We start from the raw sequence: 23,346 nt of genomic DNA, 5'->3' as shown, positions 1-23,346 counted from the left end.
TGCCAAAGTCACCAAAGTTTCCTTTCAAGGCAACTTTGGCAAATCTCCCACGTATGCCATCCCACCAGCAATTTACATTCTAACCGGTGGAATGGCATTGAGGGGAGATTAGTCACACACGACATGGGAGATTTGTTGTGGTGCGAATAATCTCCCCGTGTGTCACAGCCCTAAGTTTGTGCTGAGAGCCACCCAAGCCACTGCTTCTGATTAAAAAGAGATTTTTCTAAGGTGTTGATGATAGATGGAGAGTTTATGTGTGTTGTAGTCCAACAGTAGAGGGATGCAGGTGGGGCCTTTTAGCTCAGAAGTGTTCTTTTAAGGTATGATGTATTTATGCTAAAGCGTATTTATACGAAATTCCCTTCCCCTGCACATTGTAGCTCTCGCCAATCTGTGCAGGGGTTAACAGAGTCCGTGTCCGATTATCAGCATGCGAACTGTGTTGCAATGTTAGTCAGCTTAGAGGTATAAGAAAGTTAAGTGAACTTTGTACAGGATGAAATCGAAGCTGTGCTTTCAGTCAGGCAGTTCCCCCTCTACCAGCAACCAATCTCCTTCAGCTGTAAAGAAGTATAACCCGTCTGGTGGGTAGCATAGACTCCTGCACTTCCCAGTCAGCTCCAGAGTAATAAGGGCCTGCGTTTATTATCTACCATGCGTCTTCCGGAGCCAGGAGGGCCCTTCCTGCTCTCCCTCACCGCCTTGCCTGTCTCCTATGTGGTGAACTCCCTTTCTGTCGTATCAGAGTGAGTACACACCACCGACTTCAATTTAGCAATAGCAGCAGCTTCAAATGTGTGAATGTTGTGTCTGTAGGGCAGCCAGAGGCACAGACTGTCACCCAGTAGTTACAATACTTCCAGTATAAAAGGGGGGCTCATATGTTATAATTACTGTAACTCCTAGGGTTACAACTCAGCAACGAGTAAAGGGCAGGTAGAATGCAGGCTGTGGAGCAGTTACTGTCTGTGGATGACCATACCTGCTAAACAGTAAAGAATTTAGACTGTAAGCCTTACAGGCAGGGCCCTCATATCATACTGTAAGTATAAGATCGATTATTCGGAATGTTTGGGACTGGGGGTTCTCCAAAAAATTGATTTTTCTGTAATTCGATCAGCATACTTTAACAATCATTCATTAAAACATACATATATACATACATAATTCTAACAGGATTATTGTGCTACCAGTATGGATTTATGAAGTTTAGTTACTATCAAGTACAAGGTACTTTTTCTACCTTTACAGATAGAAAGGAAATCATTTTTAAAAATTAGAATTATTTGATTAAATTGGAGTCTACGGAAGATGGCCTTCCTGTAATTGGGATAACAGGTTTCCGGATAAGGGATCCCATACCTGTATTGGCTTGCTAATTGTTATATACCCATCTGTACAGCAGAATATGTTGCACCTGACAGTTGTGGGCAATGTGGCAAAATTAATGCAACTGCATGTGCATTTTGTGACAAATTGGACTCCATTGAGCTTAAGTCCATCTGGCGTCATTTCTGGTGTGTGATTAACATCTGTTTAAGGTTCTCTAGGCGCAAGTCTGCTGCACCTATTAAAACAGGGCGCTAAGAAAAACCCTGGACCTACCGCCTGGTCAGAAGGTGGCAGTAAAGCGATGCCTCAGTAGGTGCAGCAAAGCCCATTTTGAAAGCAAGGCAGGAAGGACTGTCACAGTGCACAACTTTAGGAGTGCATTTTGATGCAAGTGCCTTTAATTATAGTAGATTTTTAAAAAAAATAAGCCCTACTGTGTCTCATTCTATATTTCCATAATAAATTAGTACCATTTTAGTGACCATACCTCTCTTGTATGAGGCACTGGGCTCAGATACAAAGGGCATGCATAAATGCTGGGTTACATCATCCTTTGAATTACATCACCCAGTGAATTCACAGAGCTGTGTCATTTACCTCCTTTCTTCTTGCTGTTTTTTTTCCTGTCAGGTGTTCAGTGAGTGATAAAGATGTAACAGGGCAATACAGACTGACATGTATATGCCAATTCAGTAAGATTATTTGATAAGTCAATTATTATTTAATAGGAAATAAATCATCAGTTTGTTATGTTTTTGTTCAGAACAAAAAGTTCTTCAACTAGGATACTAGTTACTACAAGGACATGGCATTGTATTGTATATGTGCGTGTGTTTGTATATCAGATTATATCATCCTTTAGGCTAGTGCCACACAAAGCTGATTCTCAGCCTTGTGGAAAGCCTGCTGAAATAAGATTTGGCATTGAAAAATAATATCCATGCCCTTATATAAGAAAGGAAATATATGTGATTTTACCTTCTTACACCACACACCCTTTATGCATGATTTCACCATGATGCAGCTAGCTGGCTATCTATGTTGGGGAAATAGACAGTGTTGCACTCTCCTTGTTACACACTTGTGTGTGTATTGTTGCATTAAACACCCAGAATTCAAGTGTTAACTTCTCTCCAACACTTTGGTGCACATTTACTAATCCACGAATCTGAATCCCGAATGGGAAAAAATCGGATTGGAAACGAAAATTTTGCGACTTTTTCATCGCCGTCGCGTTTTTTTCGTATGTTGCACGATTTTTTCGTCGCCGTCACAACTTTATCGTATTTTGCGCGACTTTTTCGTCGCCGTCGCAATTTTTTCATATTGAGCAATTGTAAACTGATAAGCTGAATATGCGGAATATGTTGGTGCTTAATAAATAAATGTTAATAATAATACAATTTTTTTAGTATTCTGAAAAGCAAAGTATGTTTGGGAGTTCTTACATTTTATTATTAGCCATGCAAATTCTGTGATATATATCCTTATGCAAAGTTTAATGTTGTCATCAGTTATAATTTGTGATTAGTGATGTAGTTTGACCTCAGCTCCTAAAATTTGTGTACTATAAAAATAATGTTACTAGAGGTGGCTTTTGCTTCCCCTGGTAGAATGCTTGTCTGAAGAAAGGTTCTCATCTGCAGCTCTAGACTGGGATTCAAATACACAGAGACCCAATACAGCTCCCCACAGGCCCAATAAATAGTTACTGTCTATGGCATCTTTTGCAGACCCTCTGGCATTTGCCAGAATCCACAGACTGCCAATCTAGGCCTGCTCAACTGTCCTTGTGGCAAAAACCTATGGGGGTGACCTGTGGTTGGCCACACAGGACAATGACTACCCAATCAGCCTGTGGCCAGTCACAAACCTGTTTGCCTCTGCATTTCTCTGTTAAAGGAACAGTAACACCAAAAAATGAAAGTGTTTTAAAGTAATTAAAATATAATGTACAGTTGCCCTGTGCTGGTAAAACTGGTAAGTTTGCAACAGAAACGCTACTATAGTTTATATAAATGAGCTGCTATGTCAACACGGGGGCAGCCATTGAAGCTGGGAAAAAGGAGAAAAGGCACAGGCACATAGCAGATAACAGATAAGCTTTGTAGAATATAATGGGGTTTTATCTGTTATCTGCTAAGTAACCTGTGTTTTTTCTCCTGTAAATGGCTGCCCCCGTGGCTACACAGAAGCTTTATTATATAAACTATAGTAGTCTTTCTAAGGAAAACACACCAGTTGTACCAGTACAGGGCAGCATTACATTATATAGTATTTACTTTTATACACTTTCATTTTTTGGTGTTACTGTCCCTTTAAGATTCATGGGCAATATAAATTATACACATTATATTTTGTTGATTATACTTGTGAGTAGAGCACCTTGTATATTTACCTTTATTTACATTACTTTGTTATGTGTTCTTGTTCTTCTACCCTTTTTTCACAAAAAAAGGTCCTTAAAACGCAGGTACTTAGCACAGTTTAATCCTAACTGGAACTAATTCATTGTAAATGTCACTACCATTGGCCCATTGGCACTTATTTGGTCCCAGGAGTGATGGACCAATTAAATACATTGCTTGTAATGGCATAGTGTAGTCCTAGAGGGGACCCATTCCACAAACATCACTGCCAGTAGAATTACTGTTTGGCTCAATAAGGTGCTGACCCTTTTTTTTTTTTTATAATTATCTTAAGGTTTAGGATAATGATACTTACAGCATGAGGGGGTTAATTATATCATTTTTAGGCATGAACTCACAAGTTAATTAGGGAGCTCTGACCTGCAGAGGAAAAGTTATTGTCAGTTAAAGAATATAAAAAAAGTAATGAAGTTTAATGATGGAGAAATGATTCCAGTCCCAATTATTGCACATTATGCAGTCAACAACAGGTTACTGGCATTCTCAGATACAAGGGTGATATAATAGTTACAGTTTAAAGGATATACTAGGGGGAAGATTAATTAAGACACGAACGATCCGAGCGTACTTTTGCCAATTTTTTTGCACTTGTGCGACTCTTCGTATGCCTGCGCGAAAAATTCGGAAAGGTTCTGCCACTGTTTACAATCGTTCGGTACAAAAATTTTGTGACTTTCGGATCGCCAGTACGATATTATCGTGACTAATACGATTTTTTCGAAAGCATTTTCGTGATATTTGTGATCTTCAGAAATTATCGTATGCAATCCGAATTTTTCCCATTCGGGATTCGAACTCGTGTTTTAATGAATCGGCCCCTAAGTCTGGCTGTGGGATCCCCAGCTATAAATTGACAAAGACATGGGATTGTGCTCTCATTTGTTGGCCACACTCACATGTTTAGCTAGTTGGTGTTATCCCCAGTCATTCTACATAGGATATGAAAGACTCCTGCCCTGAACATCACTTACTAACAATGTGTATTTTGTTTCTTGCCTTCAGCCCCACCTCTATAGCTGGTATTGGTGCCTTTGTCCTCCTTGCCTTGCTGGTTCTGTTATTTCTATTTCTCCAAAAAAGTCCTCCTAAGGATCCTTTATTCTATGGTAAGAAACCAATGCTGCTTAGTTTGCCTTGAGATTGACCCACGTGCTCGCGCTAAATCTGCTGTCTCTAATTAGTAATAAAAGCAGATTTAGCCTTTATTGCAAAAGAAATCCTACAACTTTTAAAGGGGTTTTGAGTAAACCTTTAGTATGATGTAGAGCAGTGATTCCCAACCAGTGGCTCGTGAGCAACATGTTCCTCCCCAACCCCTTGGATGTTGCTCTCAGTGCCCCCAAACCAGGGAGTTATTTTTGAATTCCTGACTTGTTGGCAAGTTTAGGTTGAATAAAAACAAGTTTTACTGCCAAATAAAGCCTCCTGTAAGCCGATAGTGTGCATAGAGGCCCCTAATAGCCAATCTTAGCCCTTATTTGGCACCTCCATGAACTTTTATGACGCTTGTGTTGCTCTCCAAGTTTTTTTACATTTTATTGTGGCTCAAGAGTTAGAAAGGTTGGGGACCCCTAATATAGAGAGTAATATTCTAAGAAAATTTGCAATTGGTCTTCAGTTTTTATTTGTGCTTTTTAAATTATTTCACTTTTTGTTTGGCAACCTTTCCGTTTGGAATTTCAAGTTATCTTGTTGCTAGGGCTCAAATTACCTTAACAACCAGGGAGTAGTTTGAATGAGAGACTGTTATATAAATAGGATAGGACCTGAATAGAAAAATAAATAATAAAAAGTAACAGTAATATTGTAACCTCACAGAGCAATTGTATTTTGGCTGCTGGGGACAGTGACCCTTATTTTAATGTTGTAAAGAATCAGAAGAAAAGGCAAATAATTCAAAAACTGTAAATAATAAAGACTAATTGAAAATTTGCTTAGAATTGGACATTCTATAAAATACTAAAAATTAACTTAAAGGTGAACCACCCCTTTAATAAACAACCCTTGACATCCCCTACCATGCAGTAGACCTAAAACTGCAGCTGCACAAGGGCTTTGGGATGATGTATTAAGAAACTTTTTAACAATTTGAAGTAAAAAGAAAAGGTACTCCCTTAAGCAATCTTCATTTGGTTTCCAAGAAATTACACACACAAAATAGATTTTAAAAAAATGTTCCAGAATGTGTTTAACTTAAATGTTTCTTGTTTCCAACCCTTCTAGTTTTTGCTATTTTCTCCTTCACAAGTGTCATTGACTTGATAATATGGCTGGAAGAAGGTGGCTATATCAGTGGGTTTATGGAGTTTTATATGAAAGAGGTGAGAGCCAGTTACAGGAAATATCATTTGTGATTGCTTTTATCCGACAGTGGGGTCCAATTACTGACAAACTGTGTGGCTTCCACCCCCCCACACTCTTCTTAAATGTACCTTAAATGTACTTAGCTGTCATATTACATTATTGCTTTTATAATTATGTGGTTATACGCAAATATACATGAATGTTATGTGCACATTGTAACTTGTCTACAACTAAACTATTTATATAGTGTCATCCCCACAGCCTAATACCCTGCCATCCTAGAGCCCCAATCAAGTCTTCAATCTCTTACGGCCACCAGAATTCTGGCTGATGCCTGTTTTTCTCAAAGCAAGAATTCAGAAACCTGGCAGCCTATAGTACACAGGGTGCCTCTGCTGTCTGGTAGAAGACATTGTGGTTATGACAACCCTGTCTGCCCGTGACTGCTACTGATGTTACTGATCTTTTCACACTATTGTGTGGTTCATACATGGTGCTTCTGGTTTAATACTACTGACAGCAGAAAGGGGTGTTTTAGGTAGGAGGGTAGTGGCAGTATGTGTGTGTATACAGTGGCTTGCAAAAGTATTCGGCCCCCTTGAACTTTTCCACATTTTGTCACATTACAGCCACAAACATGAATCAATTTTATTGGAATTCCACGTGAAAGACCAATACAAAGTGGTATACACATGAGAAGTGGAACGTAAATCATACATGATTCCAAACATTTTTTACAAATAAATAACTGCAAAGTGGGGTGTGCGTAATTATTCAGCCCCCTGAGTCAATACTTTGTAGAACCACCTTTTGCTGCAATTCCAGCTGCCAGTCTTTTAGGGTATGTCTCTACCAGCTTTGCACATCTAGAGACTGAAATCCTTGCCCATTCTTCTTTGCAAAACAGCTCCATCTCAGTCAGATTAGATGGACAGCGTTTGTGAACAGCAGTTTTCAGATCTTGCCACAGATTCGCGATTGGATTTAGATCTGGACTTTGACTGGGCCGTTCTAAAACATGGATATGTTTTGTTTTAAACCATTCCATTGTTGCCCTGGCTTTATGTTTAGGGTCGTTGTCCTGCTGGAAGGTGAACCTCCGCCCCAGTCTCAAGTCTTTTGCAGACTCCAAGAGGTTTTCTTCCAAGATTGCCCTGTATTTGGCTCCATCCATCTTCCCATCAACTCTGACCAGCTTCCCTGTCCCTTCTGAAGAGTAGCACCCCCAGAGCATGATGCTGCCACCACCATATTTGACAGTGGGGATGGTGTGTTCAGAGTGATGTGCAGTGTTAGTTTTCCGCCACACATAGAGTTTTGCATTTTGGCCAAAAAGTTCCATTTTGGTCTCATCTGACCAGAGCACCTTCTTCCACATGTTTGCTGTGTCCCCCACATGGCTTGTGGCAAACTGCAAACAGGACTTCTTATGGTTTTCTGTTAACAATGGCTTTCTTCTTGTCACTCTTCCATAAAGGCCAACTTTGTGCAGTGCACGACTAATAGTTGTCCTATGGGCAGATTCCCCCACCTGAGCTGTAGATCTCTGCAGCTCGTCCAGAGTCACCATGGGCCTCTTGGCTGCATTTCTGATCAGCGCTCTCCTTGTTCGGCCTGTGAGTTTAGGTGGACGGCCTTGTCTTGGTAGGTTTACAGTTGTGCCATACTCCTTCCATTTCTGAATGATCGCTTGAACAGTGCTCCGTGGCATGTTCAAGGCTTTGGAAATCTTTTTGTAGCCTAAGCCTGCTTTAAATTTCTCAATAACTTTATCCCTGACCTGTCTGGTGTGTTCTTTGGACTTCATGGTGTTGTTGCTCCCAATATTCTCTTAGACAACCTCTTGAGGCCGTCACAGAGCAGCTGTATTTGTACTGACATTAGATTACACACAGGTGCACTCTATTTAGTCATTAGCACTCATCAGGCAATGTCTATGGGCAACTGACTGCACTCAGACCAAAGGGGGCTGAATAATTACGCACACCCCACTTTGCAGTTATTTATTTGTAAAAAATGTTTGGAATCATGTATGATTTTTGTTCCACTTCTCACGTGTACACCACTTTGTATTGGTCTTTCACGTGGAATTCCAATAAAAATGATTCATGTTTGTGGCTGTAATGTGACAAAATGTGGAAAAGTTCAAGGGGGCCGAATACTTTTGCAAGCCACTGTATATATATATATATATATATATATATATATATATATATATATATATATATATATATATATATATATATATATATATATATATATAGTATTTGCCATATTATTTTGTTTAACAGAGGAAACCGGGTATTTATTTAAACTAGCCCATTTTATTGGTTAACACACAGAAAGACGCAGGGCTGGGGAAAACACAGGGTTACAGGCTGTTAAATGCAAATTGAACACAGATTTAGAACTCTCAGATGGCTAATAGAAAGTTAAAATGCCATGTCATATTTTTAGTGTCACAATCCTAATTTCACATCTCCACCAACTTTTGCTCTTTCTCCCCCACAAGCTTGCAACTGAGCAGCATCTTGATGTAACCACTGAATCTATAGGTCAGTGCTGCCCAACTTCTCCCTCTAGTGGGACAATTATACTACGGGGCAGATTTATCAAAATGTGAGGTTAGAGCTAACCACAGAAAAATTGCAACCACTCTCTATTCATTCCTAAGGGTTTTTTTTAGAAACATTTAAGCATATTTATGAAATGGTGAACTCTAACTTTCAGCCATTGATAAATATGCTTCTAAAAATCCTGTAGGAATAAATAGAAAGTAGGTGAGTTTTTTCTGTAGTGAGTTCTAATCTCACATTTTGGTAAATCTGCCCCTACATGTTGTGGTGCCAGATTATATTAAAACAATGATCCTCTATAGATAAACCTATAGAGGTCTGGGGCTTTTACCTTTATACAAAGGTACAATCAAGTTTTATCAAAAATGAGGCTAAGCTATTGTAAAGTAACTTACAATCAATAACTTCCATGAAGAAATCATTGTGCACAGAACCAATGCAGCTAACAAGTTTTCTGGTTCATTATCAGACACCCCTGCCAGAACAACAGAAAGAGATCCTTTGTCTATAACCCTCACTAGACAACAGATAGAACTGACAGCCTGTAAATAGTTGGACCCTGTTATTCTGAACATCAAACTGTGGTATTGTTCCCTTCACTGGTTACATTACTTGCTTTCATCCTCCCCTCCAGTTTTGTGGCTGCTGTCTGGGTCAGGTGCTGCTTTTGTTATTGCTTTCATTATTTTATTAGTTGTACAGCTCATTTTGCTGCTTCTCCCTTTTATTGTTGCAGAGAGCTTCCTTGTCTGTGTGCCTTCAATATGGGGCCCCTTTGACACCATTTATCCCAGGACAAACCCTAAATCCATAACCTTACAAAATACTACATCCCAATATCCTTGCAGAATCAGTAAAATCTGTAGTAGTAATTTTTTTTTGCTATTATTAATAAAACAGCTTTATCCTTCATCCATATATATGTTGTGAAGAGAACAGAAAATCCTTAAGAACTACAGGTATGGGATCTGTTATCCAGAATGCTCAGGACCTGGGGTCTTCCGGATAAGGGATCTTTCCGTAGTTTGGATCTCCATGCTTTAAGTTTACTAGAAAATCATTTAAACATTAAATAAACCCAATAGAATTGCATTAATTATAGCTTAGTTTGGATCAAGTACAAGCTACTGTTTTAATTTTACAGAGAAAAAGGAAATAATTTCTAAAAATTGGAATCATTTGTTTAAAATGGAGTCTATGGGAGATAACCTTTCCGTAATTCGGAAATTTCTGGATAATGGGTTTCCGGATAACGGATCCTTTACCTGTAGTTGAAGTTGTAATCAGTAATTTGAATCTGTCCATGTAGTGTTTCGTGTGTGTGCTTTCTAGGAATAAGAGTGTTTCTTCTCTCCAGCCTAGTGAAATAAAGCAAAGACAGCAGCCCTTTGGGATGTTTTAAATAGAATAGAAAAGTAAGAAAGTGGTAATTTGTAATATAGTAGGGCCATTTAATCTGATTAAAATGAAGGCAGTTCTATCGAAATGGTTGATGGAGTGTCCCCTTGTTCTTCTGAGTCATAAACAAATGTCCCTTTTTTCCCCTCTATTGAAAAGCCCTGCATATTCAGTTTTAGCACAGATTGCTCTGACAGACAGGCAAACAAAAATAATGACATAAGGAGAAACATTCAAAGAGCTGTAAAACTAGGTAAGCATTACCCAAATAGTACTGGGACATAGGCATCGCAAATCCCAGCATCCTCTGTGTAGGATGGTCTAGCTATCCTTCTGTCTGTCTAGTCAATCTGTACGTGACTTAATGCTGAGCATTGAACGGGGCTTGTGACAGAAAAGTTTGCAAATTATGCTATTGGTGTACTGATAAAATGCAAGCTAGATATACACATATACCTGTATTGATGCTTGCTTTTTCTGTAAAAAAAAATAGCTATCCTGAATATTTAAGGCCTCAAGAACCGGGCCAGAAGATACAGGTGCCCAAGGCAAGGGTACCCACTCACACAACTGCACCAGAGGAAGGACCCATGTGGTCCGAAATATTTAGTGCTATGCATCTCTAAATAAAGTTTAACACTTGATTGCACAGACGTGAGCTGTTCGGGGATTCCAATCACATATTTTACCCACTCACACCACCCACTCCCCCATCAGCACCAATACCCTCAGCCCAGTAACCAGCACGCATCCTTGTCCCCAAACCCTGCTTGAGAATAATGCTGAGATATCACAAAGCTGCCAGCTCTAATGAAGGCCACTACCTTCTAAGCATTTAAACTACAACAAGGATGGTGCACAGCTTCTGTCAATCGATCAAAGTTCCGCACAGGCATACAAACTTTTTCTGTTTATGTTACAGAATGTTCTTTAATATCTCCAAAGTTTCAGTGTAATTTATTGTCTTCATTTGTAGTATTTGTTGTACTTATTTTATGTTTTTCTTGTAGGGGGAACCATATCTCCGCACTGCACATGGACTTCTCATCTGTCTGTGGGATGGCACTGTACATTACATACTCTACCTTTTAATGTTGGCAGCCATTGCCAGAGGGTAAGAAAAGATAGAACCACCACACTTATAGCTGAAATTCTCTACAATAATCTTCAAAAACAGACCGAAACTTCCGGTTTGATTGGTAAAGCTTTTGTGTGAGCATTTCTAGCTATTTTGCTCCTGTATAACAATTCTCTCTATCTGGCCCACATTATTACTGTTATTAATTATCTTTATAGCACTATCATATACCACATTGCTTTTACAGATAGTGTACATAATTTTTAATTATGTAAGTACTGTATACCACAGTTCATCAGAGGGGAATTCCCCATCTATCAAAAGGTAAAAACATATTATACTGTGGCCAGAGTGAATAGAGAACTGTGTTTTTTTCCTTTGCCCAATCTGTGTGAGCTCTGTTTTGCCACTTTGATAGATATGCAAGGGAATTGATACCACAATTGTGCTATAGACTAGAGAGTGTATTCTGAAGAGAGTGTATTTGTTGTGATTTCTGTTGCAGAATTCTAATAAAATGCAGGTTCCATTTCTTCCCCTTTCTAGGAAAAATTACAAAGCAGTGGGTCTTTTCTGGCTGGGATCCCTGTGCATTAGTATGCTTATTTTCCTCCCTGGAAATGTGATTGGTAAGACAAAGATCTCTAGCCCCTAAGTGCTATATTCTGCTGATGTGTTTCAGATGACCAGATCTGGTCTGGCAATTTGGGAAATGAATACCAAAATGGAAAGAAATATTATTGTATTTCAAAACAATCATTCAGAGTAGACGTACTGACTTAATTACTAGCCCATAGCAATCAATAAGAAATTTACTAATTGGCCCAGTGTCAGTCACTGAACTGCTGTTACAACTGGAACAGAACTGGTCATTTTGACCATGAGATCCCTATGCCAAGAAGCAACCGAGACTTTACAGTGTTTGTACAACATTCCTGCTATGCTGTGCTTGCTGTATTGGGAAAGCTCACTATCAGCCAAGGTAGCAAAATCCAATGTGTAAGGGGTATTCCTGGCTCCCCAGAGGTAATTTAGAAGCATCTATGTTTTTAATGTTGAGGCTAATAAAGTATTTTTTTTTTTTATCATATATGTAATAATATTATTGTCATTGCTCTTGTAGCACAATACAGTGCTGGATGTTTTCTGAGCAACAATAACACCCCAAAAATCCTAAACTGATACATTGTAACAGTTTTTTCCTGCGTGGGACAGAATTTTGAGTCATGTATTTGTATTTCAGGAAAGTATGGGACTGAAATACGACCTGCCTTTCTGCTTAATGTACCCTATGTGGCGCTACCTGTCTGGGCTGGGTTACGGATATTCCGTGGACGTCATTCTCTTCCCAAAATATCACCTGAAAGGGTAAGGGTACTATGGCTCAATTAATAAACTGCTGATTATACAAATTATATTGTCTTCTGCTGCTGTGACTGATTTGTAATTATTAATTTACAGGTTGAGGAAGTGCACAGCCAGGGAATCCATCAGCGTCCTTTGGATATTGCTCTGATTGTGTACCTGCTGGGAGCTATCATTTTTACTCTCTTCAGGGGTTTGGTAAGCATGCAAAGTCTCTGTCCATTGTATTCTGTCCTCTGTGAAATCTGCTAAATAACTAGGCAGACTCATATAAAAGGGAACTTAGTTAGTTTGCCCATTTTAAGTTTAACTTAATATGGATGGTCATTTAGAAAGATGGGATTTTCTACTTTATTCTGGGGCTCATAATTGTGCACAGGCATCTGAGACTTCCTTCACTAGATGTATATGCTCTATAGTAGTTGAGGCATATAAGTGCAGGGCTGGACTACTCCAATAAAGGTATCGACTTATTGCACTAGGGCTGTTGGGGTGTCTTGGACATGCAAGAACTAGGCCTTGGTGGAGCAGTTCTGCAAGGCTTTAACTTAATTGTCCGGTCACATGTTCAACAATGTTTACAATGTGGAAATTTCTAGCATTGCAGGGCGCTATGTTTAGCATGAAGGTAATGCAGGTGGTGGTGCTGTAAGTTTTACCTGCCTTCTGCTGAATTTGTGGTCATAATGGACAGCTTCACAATGTACCCATGGTGTCTGTGTTCCCCTTAGACAGAGAAAAGGAGTTTTGTTATTCACTCTGATTTGGTTAGGGGGACACAGGCCTCCCCGCAGGTGGAACAAAATCCACATTTATGAAATTGTTTCATATTAAAGCTCAATAAGAATATGTTAATACTGTACCAGAACGTGGCAATCAGCAGTTTTCTCGCAGACATACCTGATTCCACAGACTGAAAGGAAGCCATGATCCCCACAGGAATGCTTTACCAATGATTCTGGGACAGATGTTCCTCTGCTTTTCAGAGATTCTGTGCACCACCCAGTATTGAAACTAGAGGTTCTTCAAGACCCAGAATCCTTCGAAATAGCTGCATGACAGTGTGAGCCTAAGGTGGATTGAGAAACGGCTCATGCAAGTATCATGGCTTCCTTTCAGTCTGTGGAATCAGGTATGTCTGCGTAAAAAAAGATATATTTTTTTCTGGAGCTTTTATTTATAAAGCTCCAACATATTCTGCAGTCCTGAACAATTAGAGAATGTATAATTAAAAGATACAAATACTGCTCAATATCAATAAGAAGATAGAGGGGTTAACCCGACACTAGCTTAATCAAAATAATCAGTCCCAGAACATAGAGGGCCCTGCTCATTAGAGGTTATGTTATCACTGCACCTATTTATGCAAAATAATCTGCCTCCCAGTCCCCTGATTTATAAATTAGTGTTACGTGCAAAAAGGAGAATGTGCCTCGTATTATGAAATCTATTAGTTCAATAAAAACCCTATCACCAAAGACAGCAATATTTATATAATCATAATAGAAATAGATATATGCATAAAAGGCATACTCCACGATCAATAAATTGTAAGAAGTAAATGAACTGTGTCCAAAACTAATGCAGTCATGAGGGACTGGCTGCTGATGATAGCAGCTCTTACTGTGAAATAAATTGACTCAAAGAATGAGCTCTTTGGTTGGAATCACAGTGCCATTTTCTTGTGACCTTACACAAGTCATTCTTTTCTACCCCAAGCATACAAAATAAAGGCTTCATTCCTGGTAGAAGGGTGCTCAATACATTTTAAAAAAATATCAATGTCATTTTGTTTGCCCTCATTTTATTTCCTGTGCTTGATTTGTTTTATGCATTTTTGCATTGGTTAGATTTAGGTGCCTAGGAGAAAGAAGATAATTAATGCTGCCTTTATTTTCTCTGTGATACATGGGCTGTACAAATCTGCTAATAGGCTGCCATGTTCCTCTTCTTTTGCTAATTTTTATATGCTGCTTTTCATTAACTGTTAGATATAAACATGTAATATCTATTTTCACATTTATGTGTCTTTTTTAGCCTCTTTAAATTGTACATATTGAGGACAGTTGTGGCATCAGCTCTCATCCTATTTTAATAATTACCCCACTTGTACTTCCAGCTTGTCCTGGATTGCCCTTCTGACTCCTGCTTTACATACATCTATCAGTATGAGCCATATTTGAAGGACCCGGTAGCATATCCTAAGGTTCAGGTCAGTGTTTTTTTGTTAAATAAGTACTGTACATTTGTAGCATGAGATTCTGATCTATATTTTAGAGCCATGTAGTCAGGGCCAGATTTCTCTTCAGGGCGCCCCGAGGCTGCCCCTGTTGGTCCCCCCCCCGGGCGCGAACGCACGCCACCCAGTGCGCGACAACCCCCCTCCCTCGCTCACGCTCTCCTTTAAACTCCCATACGGAGCAGTGGGGAGAGGTCCCGACTGCTCCGTATGGGAGCCAAATTTTAAAAATTTTCTTGCGGTGGGGCGGCATGCCCGCCCCTAAACTTCTGCTGCCCTAGGCCCGGGCCTTTGTGGCCTCTCCACAAATCCGGGCCTGCATGTAGTCAGGCAGCTGATAGCCAGAGGACTATTTGAACTATTTCAGAACTTATTTCATCACCATAATAGCAGAATGTGCCCTGGAGATTTATGTTAATGGTGTACAATTTCAAGAGTTTTGTAGCTCTGAGTAGGTGACAAATTGTTCAGAATGGCCCCCCGTTCTTATGGGGTGCCATTTGTTCTAAGTACATTTTGTCTGCAAAAATACATTCTGTATACAAAAACAATCCCCAGTACACCGAATGAATGTGTGGCCATATAGTGAATGGGAATATATCACAAACTGTCAAGTGTCGTGCACATACTGCTCAGAAATGAAGTTCTGAGCTCAGTGCTGAATTTTTGAGTGATACACGCTTGTGACAGCACTGGAACTGGTTATTTTTTTCTAAATGGGAGGCTGATTTTGAGCATTTTGTTCCTCTCCTACTCACTACATAACACTTGGGTGACCAAATAACCCTGTTATTCCCTCTTAAGGTCCCCATATACGGGACGATTCTAGCTGCCAATATCGGTCACTTAGACCGATTCGGCAGCTAATCGGCCTGTGTATGGGCACTACCGATGGGCCTGCCCGACCGATATCTGGCCTGAAATCGGGCAGATCTCGATCGGGCAGGTTAAAAAATCTAGTCGGATCGGGGACCGCAACGGCTCGTTGATGTGGTCCCCGGACCGACTTTTCCTATACCCGTCGTTATAATTTGATCGTAGCCTGGATTCTCCCGATATCACCCACCCGTAGGTGGGGATATCGGGAGAAGATCTGCTCACTTGGCGACATCGCCAAGCGAGCGGATCGGCCCGTGTATGAGGACCTTTATCCTCAAAGAGAATGAGAATCCCAGCTGTATTGTGTAACACTGTTCTTTGTTTCTGTTTTTGATGGAAGCATAAAAGCAGTTTCCCAGCACTGAACAGTTCTATCCTTTATCTCCATGTCTGATTCATGTGTCATATGATGAAGCTAAATAACATAATACTCATGCAAAATAACCGTAAGATAGCTGCCAAAGTACTGTGAATCAGCATTCTCATTGGTCAGTTAAGTTAACATTTTGGTCAATAGTATTCTCATTGAATTGCTTTCTATGTGTAATTAAAGGGCACCTATCAGTTGATCAGCTGGGATTTTCATTGGAGGATCATTCAGGATGTTTTGAAAGTTGTTCAAATGCATGTACACATTGCTGTATGTAGTGCATGTACATCACTACATTTCTTCACTGGTCTCCCTGTATGTTCCTTGTCGCCTCTTCCGCTCCTCTCAGAGCTTCCGTCTTTTTACACTATCCACACCCACTGCGCGCTCTCGTCTTAAACCTTTCTATCTTGCTGCTCCTTACCTCTGGAACTCTATCCCTGAATCCATCCGTAGGGAACACTCACCCACTCTCTTTAAGAAAAATTTCAGCTGTTACCTTCTGGATCACTAAAACATTATTTTGCCTAGTCCTGCACTTAAGGGCAAATGCCCATACCTAGTGCACTCTTACCTTCCAATTTGTGCCTGTATGTTACCCAACCACTTAGTCTGTAAGCTCTACGGGGCAGGGACCTCCTTCCTACTGTGTCTCATACCTCATGGCACTTATTCCCTGTGCATTTATATATATTTATTGTATTTATTTATTATATCACTTGTCCTCCCTGTGTGTAATTTTGTATTTTGTAAGCTTGTACATCGCTGCGTACCCTTGTGGCGCTTTATAAATAAAGTTATACATACATACATGTATAACTTATCATAGTACATTTAGGTACCATGTTCAGCTGCATGTGTCTATTTCGTTGTCAGCTATTTTTTTTACCAAAGCCTCTAATATTTATCTTTTTTAGCACCTAAGCTTCCATCAGTCTGACACATCACCTATAAGATTCAAAAAAGGTTACAAGTGTCTGCACACATAAAAGGCCAGGGCTGCAAACAACATGTTGGGCCTTATTCTACATAGCTAGCAGGCCAGTGCTTTGGGTCTAATTTCTTATCTTTCTGCCTGATCTGTCCTCTTGGGGTGTAGAATATGAATCTGATCTGCTCTGGCCCAAATCCACCTAAAAAGGCCCCTGGAATATCCAAGCCCATCCATTCTTGGATAAGCACTACCCCTTCTGCAGCTCTGATAAGGGCATTGTCAACTTGATTATTTGATTGGGTGTTTTTGATTATTCTTTAAAGTAGCACTATTTGATGGGTGATAGTTCTAAACTGACATCAAGTGCTGAAACTGACTGCATTTGTGGCTAATGTGCTGATATATTGATACAGCAATTGCTTGTGCAGGGTGCGTAGCTTGTATATTGAGTCTACAGCAAGTCTTTCTGTTATATTCTATTATTCTAAAATATATATAACGCTGCAATTATGTACTAATCATTGTTCATCATGCTTCTAGATGCTGGTCTTTATGTTCTACGTCCTACCATTTCTTTGTATGTCTGTTTATGCTTTGTTATATCCTGGATGCTCATGGATGTTGGACTGGACTTTGATATATGCTGGGGCTATTGCACAAGTAAGATGATATTATTTTTCCTCTATAAAGCTGGTACTATATGGTTGGTCCAATTCTTTTTAAAAAAAAAAAAACTCTTTGACCTGGATCTTTAAATGAAACATTGATGTTTTGTGTTTCATCTTTGACTAAACTTTGTCCCAATAACATTTGTTTTTTTCCTCAGGCCCAGTTTGCTCATATGGGATCTTCACTTTATCATCGAACCCCCTACACATATCGTGTCCCTCGTGATGCTTGGTGGGTGTTTATGATATCTAACAGCCTGTACACTCTTGGGCTTCAGTTGCTTGCTTACCGTTGTCTCAGAAACCCAGCCTTCTTCCTCCAGAAATCATGTCACTCTGCTGAGGATGGCAAGAAACAGAATTAGGGTTAAAAGAGGACAGTGAATGGACAGGCTTATATGGACAAGCATGAAGGTACCTGAGAAAGACGCTAACTGTCTGCCGTGCTCTTTATATGTTTTGGGAAGTACAACTGGAGCCTTTTGAAATGGATGCTGATCAGTAACAAAATATAGCAGGACTTATTCTAAAAAATCATGAGTGTTTATCATCTGTGATTGCACTGAAGTCTGGAAGAGATATGTTTGTAAAGGGAAACTATACTTATATATAGCTTCTATTAATTTGGTAAAGTAATCAGCTAGCATCACCAAGGAGCTGCACTCTCTGCTTTGTTATAATAAGACCCATTGTTAAAGCCTTGTATGAGGGTATAGTTTCCTTTTAAATAGTTTGCTAAAAAGTTTTTGCTTCTTTTGGATTGTGTTTTTACTGATGTTTCCATATACTTAGGCTAAAGACAGTCCAACAGTGCGAACGTCAGTCCATATTTTACCATTGATGCTATTGCACTCAAGCACTTAGGTCATGGCTCACTGAAACTTTTATAACTTGAAAATGCAACAGCTGCTCACATGAGCCATAAACCTTGTGCTCTCTGTTTTTGGGCTTTCATCAATGATTTAATCCTTCTCCTGTTGGATTATTGTGATCCTCGAGGATTATCCTGGCCATCCACCATTGCTTTGGGCAGGTGGCATTAGTAGTGAATTAACAACAGTAGAGTAATGAAGTCATAATTCTTGTATTTATTTTTTAAAAAGAAGGCCATACAAAGATTTTAGCATTTAGGACAAAAAAAAACTTTTTTTGGTAAAATATTAGTTGCCCTGCAAAAATGTCTGTTTTGGTATATTTCAAAAATGTGAATTTGTTATTTTACGGACTGAAAATAATATTTATGCTCTTAATAATAAAATGTCAGGTTTTTTGTGAACTGTCTTCTATATACTTGCCATACAAGAGAATAATCATAAACAGAACCATTTGCTTTAAGGATCATTGACATTTTTTTATATTAAATAAAAGAATTTTAATCCCATGTGCTTCTTTCTCACTATTAGAACTGCTTATGTAGACATAATGTAGGAGCATTACTGTCTCTATTTCTGTGTTAGTAAACCAGCATTACACGGGGGGAGTCTAGGGGCCCCCACACCCCCCAGGGCCCCCCTCCTAGTCTTGGGGTCCACCCCAATGCCACAACCCCTCTCCCTTGCGACTGTGAGTGGGAGGGAAGTCAGGGGGTGCCTAGGGCTTAGATGGGGAGCAGGTTTGGGTTGGCTGGGCCCACGAGGCCTATTGGTTTTTGGGTTTTTTTCCGAATATCCAGTCAAACCTTTTTAGTAAATAGAAAATATATTGCAGCAGGTGGGATACAACCAGAGGTACATTGAGTGCCTTAGACCCTGCCAGTACTTGAGGGCTGGACCCTTGTAAGCTGACTCACTGTCTCTTGGCCACCCTACAAGTCCATGTGAAAGTCATCTATTGTATTGTTATTATTCCAGTTTTTTCAGTCTCATCCAATTTCTCTGCTTAATATTACAACCCATAAGAGGTCCAGATCTCATTCATTTATAACATTTCTTGTTAGATAAATTACACGGCCTTCAGTCAGCTGTAAGCAGACTTTTTATTTGGTGTTCCCTAAGGGGCTGATTTACTTACCCACGAACGGGTCGAAATGAGTCCGATTGCGTTTTTTTCGTAATGATCGGTATTTTGCGATTTTTTCGTATGTTTTGCGATTTTTTCGGATTCTTTACGAATTTTTCGTTACCAATACGATTTTTGCGTAAAAACGCGAGTTTTTCGTATCCATTACGAAAGTTGCGCATTTTTCGTAGCGTTAAAACTTACACGAAAAGTTGCGCATTTTTCGTAGCGTTAAGTTTTAACGCTACGAAAAATGCGCAACTTTTCGCGTAAGTTTTAACGCTACGAAAAATGCGCAACTTTTTACGCAACTTTCGTAATGGATACGAAAAACTCGCGTTTTTACGCAAAAATCGTATTGGTAACGAAAAATTCGTAAAGAATCCGAAAAAATCGCAAAACATACGAAAAAGTCGCAAAATGTTCGTTTTCAAGTCGGAACTTTTCCAATTCGGGTCGGATTCGTGGGTTAGTAAATCAGCCCCTAAGTGTTACACAAAGTTACCCTAAAAGTTAAACTAGTTTACACAACATCCCACATTGTTTTCAAACACAAGTAAGTTTCTTTATATTTCATTACAGTATCCAGTGCCAGGCCAAAAACTCCTGGCACCCACTGCAAAAGCCCTGGCAATCGCCACTGTCCCATCTTACCACCTTCCCTAAATGCTTGACTGCTTGCAGATGAGGTATTTCCTAACTACCATTGCACCCTAGACATTTGCTTTCTACTCCTAGTACCGTCCCTAACGATACTGCTTAAGAAGAAGTATGCAGAAGTATGCAGCATTATTATGGGCCCAAGGGAACGTGAACATTTTTTTTAAAAAAAATCCTGCTCAGTCACAGATTATATTGTAGCTAGTGGTGCAGGGTTGGCAGAATTGTGGTGTTGCCACATTGTGTATATTTTGTTAGCATAATTATTAATTGCTGGTAGTATCGAGCACTATTACTTAAGAAACAGGTATATGGTTCCCATGATATGTAGTACAGGTATGGGATCCCTTATCCGGAAACCCATTATCCAGAAAGCTCCGTATTTCAGAAAGCCCGTCTCCCATAGACTCCATTTTAATCAAATAATTCAGAATTGTCAAACTGATTTCCTTTTTCTCTGTAGTAATAAAACAGTACCTTGTAATTGATCCCAACTAAGATATAAATTAATCCTTATTGGGTGCAAAACAATCCTATTGGGTTTAATTAATGTTTTATTGATTTTTTTAGTAGACTTAAGGTATGGAGATCCAAATTGCTTGGTCCCGAGCATTCCTATACTTGTAGTTTGGTTGAAGCAGATTGCCTGAAATCACCCCTACTGACTTTTCTGCTCCAGGATTTTACAGACACATCTGACTAAAACCCAGACTTTCTCCTAGGATAAGGAGGGAAATTACAAGGCAGTGAAAGCTGGACATGCTGACTGTCGGACATAAGCAGTAAATACAGTATGATTAAATTGAATCAGTTGAACAGTTGCATCCCTATTATTCCACAGGTAAAAGGTCAGTGGTGGATAGTGATGTATTTGGACCAACAGGTAACTTTTTAGTGCTGCTGGTGAAGCGACCTGTGTTACTCATGTTCAAGCAGCTTTCATTCTGATCAGTGCTTTTTTATACTAAAGAAAAGTGAATCGTTTCTCTCAAAACCTATTTATAAAAAAATGTTAGTCCAATATGAAACAGTATTCCCACCCACCTCTTCATGAGTGGTTAGGGACCTGCTCAGCGAGTCTACCTTGACGTGGTGGCAGGCTCCATATTCTTTGGCAAAACATATTTCATTTTCATAAAGTACCCAATTCAGGTTGTATAGAGTTACAGATCTGATGGGATCACTCACTACAGAATAAGTCAAGATATAATTGCAAATAAAAAAAAACCCCTTTGGAGAACATTTATTTTTCTCTGCTTTATTCTTACTACTTCTGTTACAAAGTTGGCCATTAATCTTATGTTGTAGTGTTTACCGTGTGTTATACCATTCATTGGGTAACACCTTTACTGAGCTATACCTTGGTAATCCTAGTATTAGATCTATATTTCATATGCCTAGAACCTACATTCACACATAAATAGAATCTAAATGAAAAAAAAATGGACTTTGTAGGATATGACCTTCCTGTAATTCAGAGCTTTCTATATATCTTGTCCCCAGATACAAGATCCCATACCTGCATATACATCTGGTTCATTTTCTTGTTAGACAGCGTTAGACAGACAGCCATATTTGTTCCATAACTACTTGCCCTAGTAAGATTCTAACATTGTATCAAGATACACACACGCATGCACACATGTATGCCAGTTGATTAGAAGTCAGTTAACCTGCTTGTATGTTTTTGCAGCGTGGAAGGAAATCCACCACAAGAACCACCACTCAAAGGTGTGATGAGGTGAAAATAAAGTTGCAGGCTCGGGCTTGGGGCAGCACTAAAAACATGAAAAAAGTTCCAAGACTATGATTGGCTATTTGGTAGCCCGATGTGGACTGGCAGACTACAGAAGGCTCTGTTTGGCAGTACACATGCTTTTATACTTCCAAAACTTGTCTCCAAGCCAGAAATTGAAATATTGGGCATCTGCTTTGAGGCCACTGGGAGCAACATCAAAGGAGTTTGTGAGCAACATGTTGCTCAGAGCCACTGGTTGGGGATTACTGCCATGAGCTGTTGTGGGCTCTTTCTCTGCAGTAACATAATGGGAGCGCCCTGGGGGGTTTGGGTCTGGGCCACCGGGGCCCACCGGGTGCCCAGTCTGACGCTGCCCAGAAGTCTAAGTGACCTTTTCCTAATGGTGGGTGGCTTTGTTTGTAACATTTATTGCTAGAGTATCAGGGGTAGGAATGTAAGAGAAGTGTTCTTAATTATTGTTCCTCAAAATCAATAGTAACTTGAAAGTACATCCTTTAACCAACAACTAGTTATGTCACATAATGAAAGATTGGTACAACACTGATTTGCTAAGTGGCTCAATGTGGGCTTTTCATGCTAAATACTTAAAATATAACTGGCTTTCAGTGCACATGCTTTCTGTTGACAATCAGTGGCGTAACTAGATCGTACCGGGCCCCACAGCAAATTCATTTTAGGGACCCCATAATTTCCACAGGTTGACATTTTTTACCAATATATATTGTATTGTTCATTAATTAGGGCCTTGTGGGGCCCCCTGTACCTCCTGGGCCCCTATGCAGCTGCTTCCTCTGTAATTATGCCCTTGTTGGCAATCACTGTAGTGGATGCTCTGATAAATGAGATGCAGTCATACATATCTAAAGGAAAATCATATACTGTATGGCGCTGGATCTACCTGATTGTTTCAAATTTCCAGGGCAGAACTGTAGAATCAAGTGATGGTGATCATTGTCTGATCTTTAGGAAACCTGTTACATTGCAGTCACGGTTTTGATTCCACCCAGGGCACTATCTGTAAAGACCTTAGGACTCATTTATGCAGTAGAAGTTTTGCAAATTTCTTTCATTGCATGAAAATGCTATAACTGTGTAGTTGCACTCAGCGCCACTCTGTCAGTCCTGCCTCCTTCAGTAGTCATGCCCACCACTTAATTTTAAAACATTAAGACACGAGGTCTTCTGCACTTGCCCATTATTAATATATAGGACATTAAGACATTATGTGCATTAAGCTTCCAAGAAATGTGCAGCTCCAGTCAGGTGATCCCAATGGGCCAATAAAAAGGCAACCATTTGGGGGTTTTAGGGCAGTGGCAGGCAGACTAATCTCCACGCAATGCCATCCCACCGG

At 39.7% G+C, this 23,346-nt stretch overlaps 1 protein-coding gene across 1 annotated transcript; it reads left to right on the top strand.

The window, feature by feature from the left end:
- Nucleotides 1-606: 606 nt before the first annotated feature.
- tm6sf2 (transmembrane 6 superfamily member 2) lies at nt 607-18,956 on the top strand. Its single transcript, NM_001128019.1, has 10 exons — nt 607-749; nt 4,767-4,870; nt 5,988-6,085; nt 11,053-11,156; nt 11,667-11,749; nt 12,364-12,488; nt 12,582-12,683; nt 14,605-14,697; nt 17,448-17,567; nt 17,734-18,956. The coding sequence occupies exons 1-10, from the start codon at nt 658-660 to the stop codon at nt 17,938-17,940; spliced, it is 1,128 nt and encodes a 375-aa protein (NP_001121491.1). The 5' UTR covers nt 607-657; the 3' UTR covers nt 17,941-18,956.
- The last annotated feature ends 4,390 nt before the right edge of the window (nt 18,957-23,346 follow it).

Source organism: Xenopus tropicalis, chromosome 1 (assembly GCF_000004195.4).
Source record: "Xenopus tropicalis strain Nigerian chromosome 1, UCB_Xtro_10.0, whole genome shotgun sequence".
NCBI lineage: Eukaryota > Metazoa > Chordata > Amphibia > Anura > Pipidae > Xenopus > Xenopus tropicalis.
The sequence above is the reverse complement of the archived record's forward strand: the minus strand, read 5'-3'. Positions and strand labels throughout refer to the sequence as shown.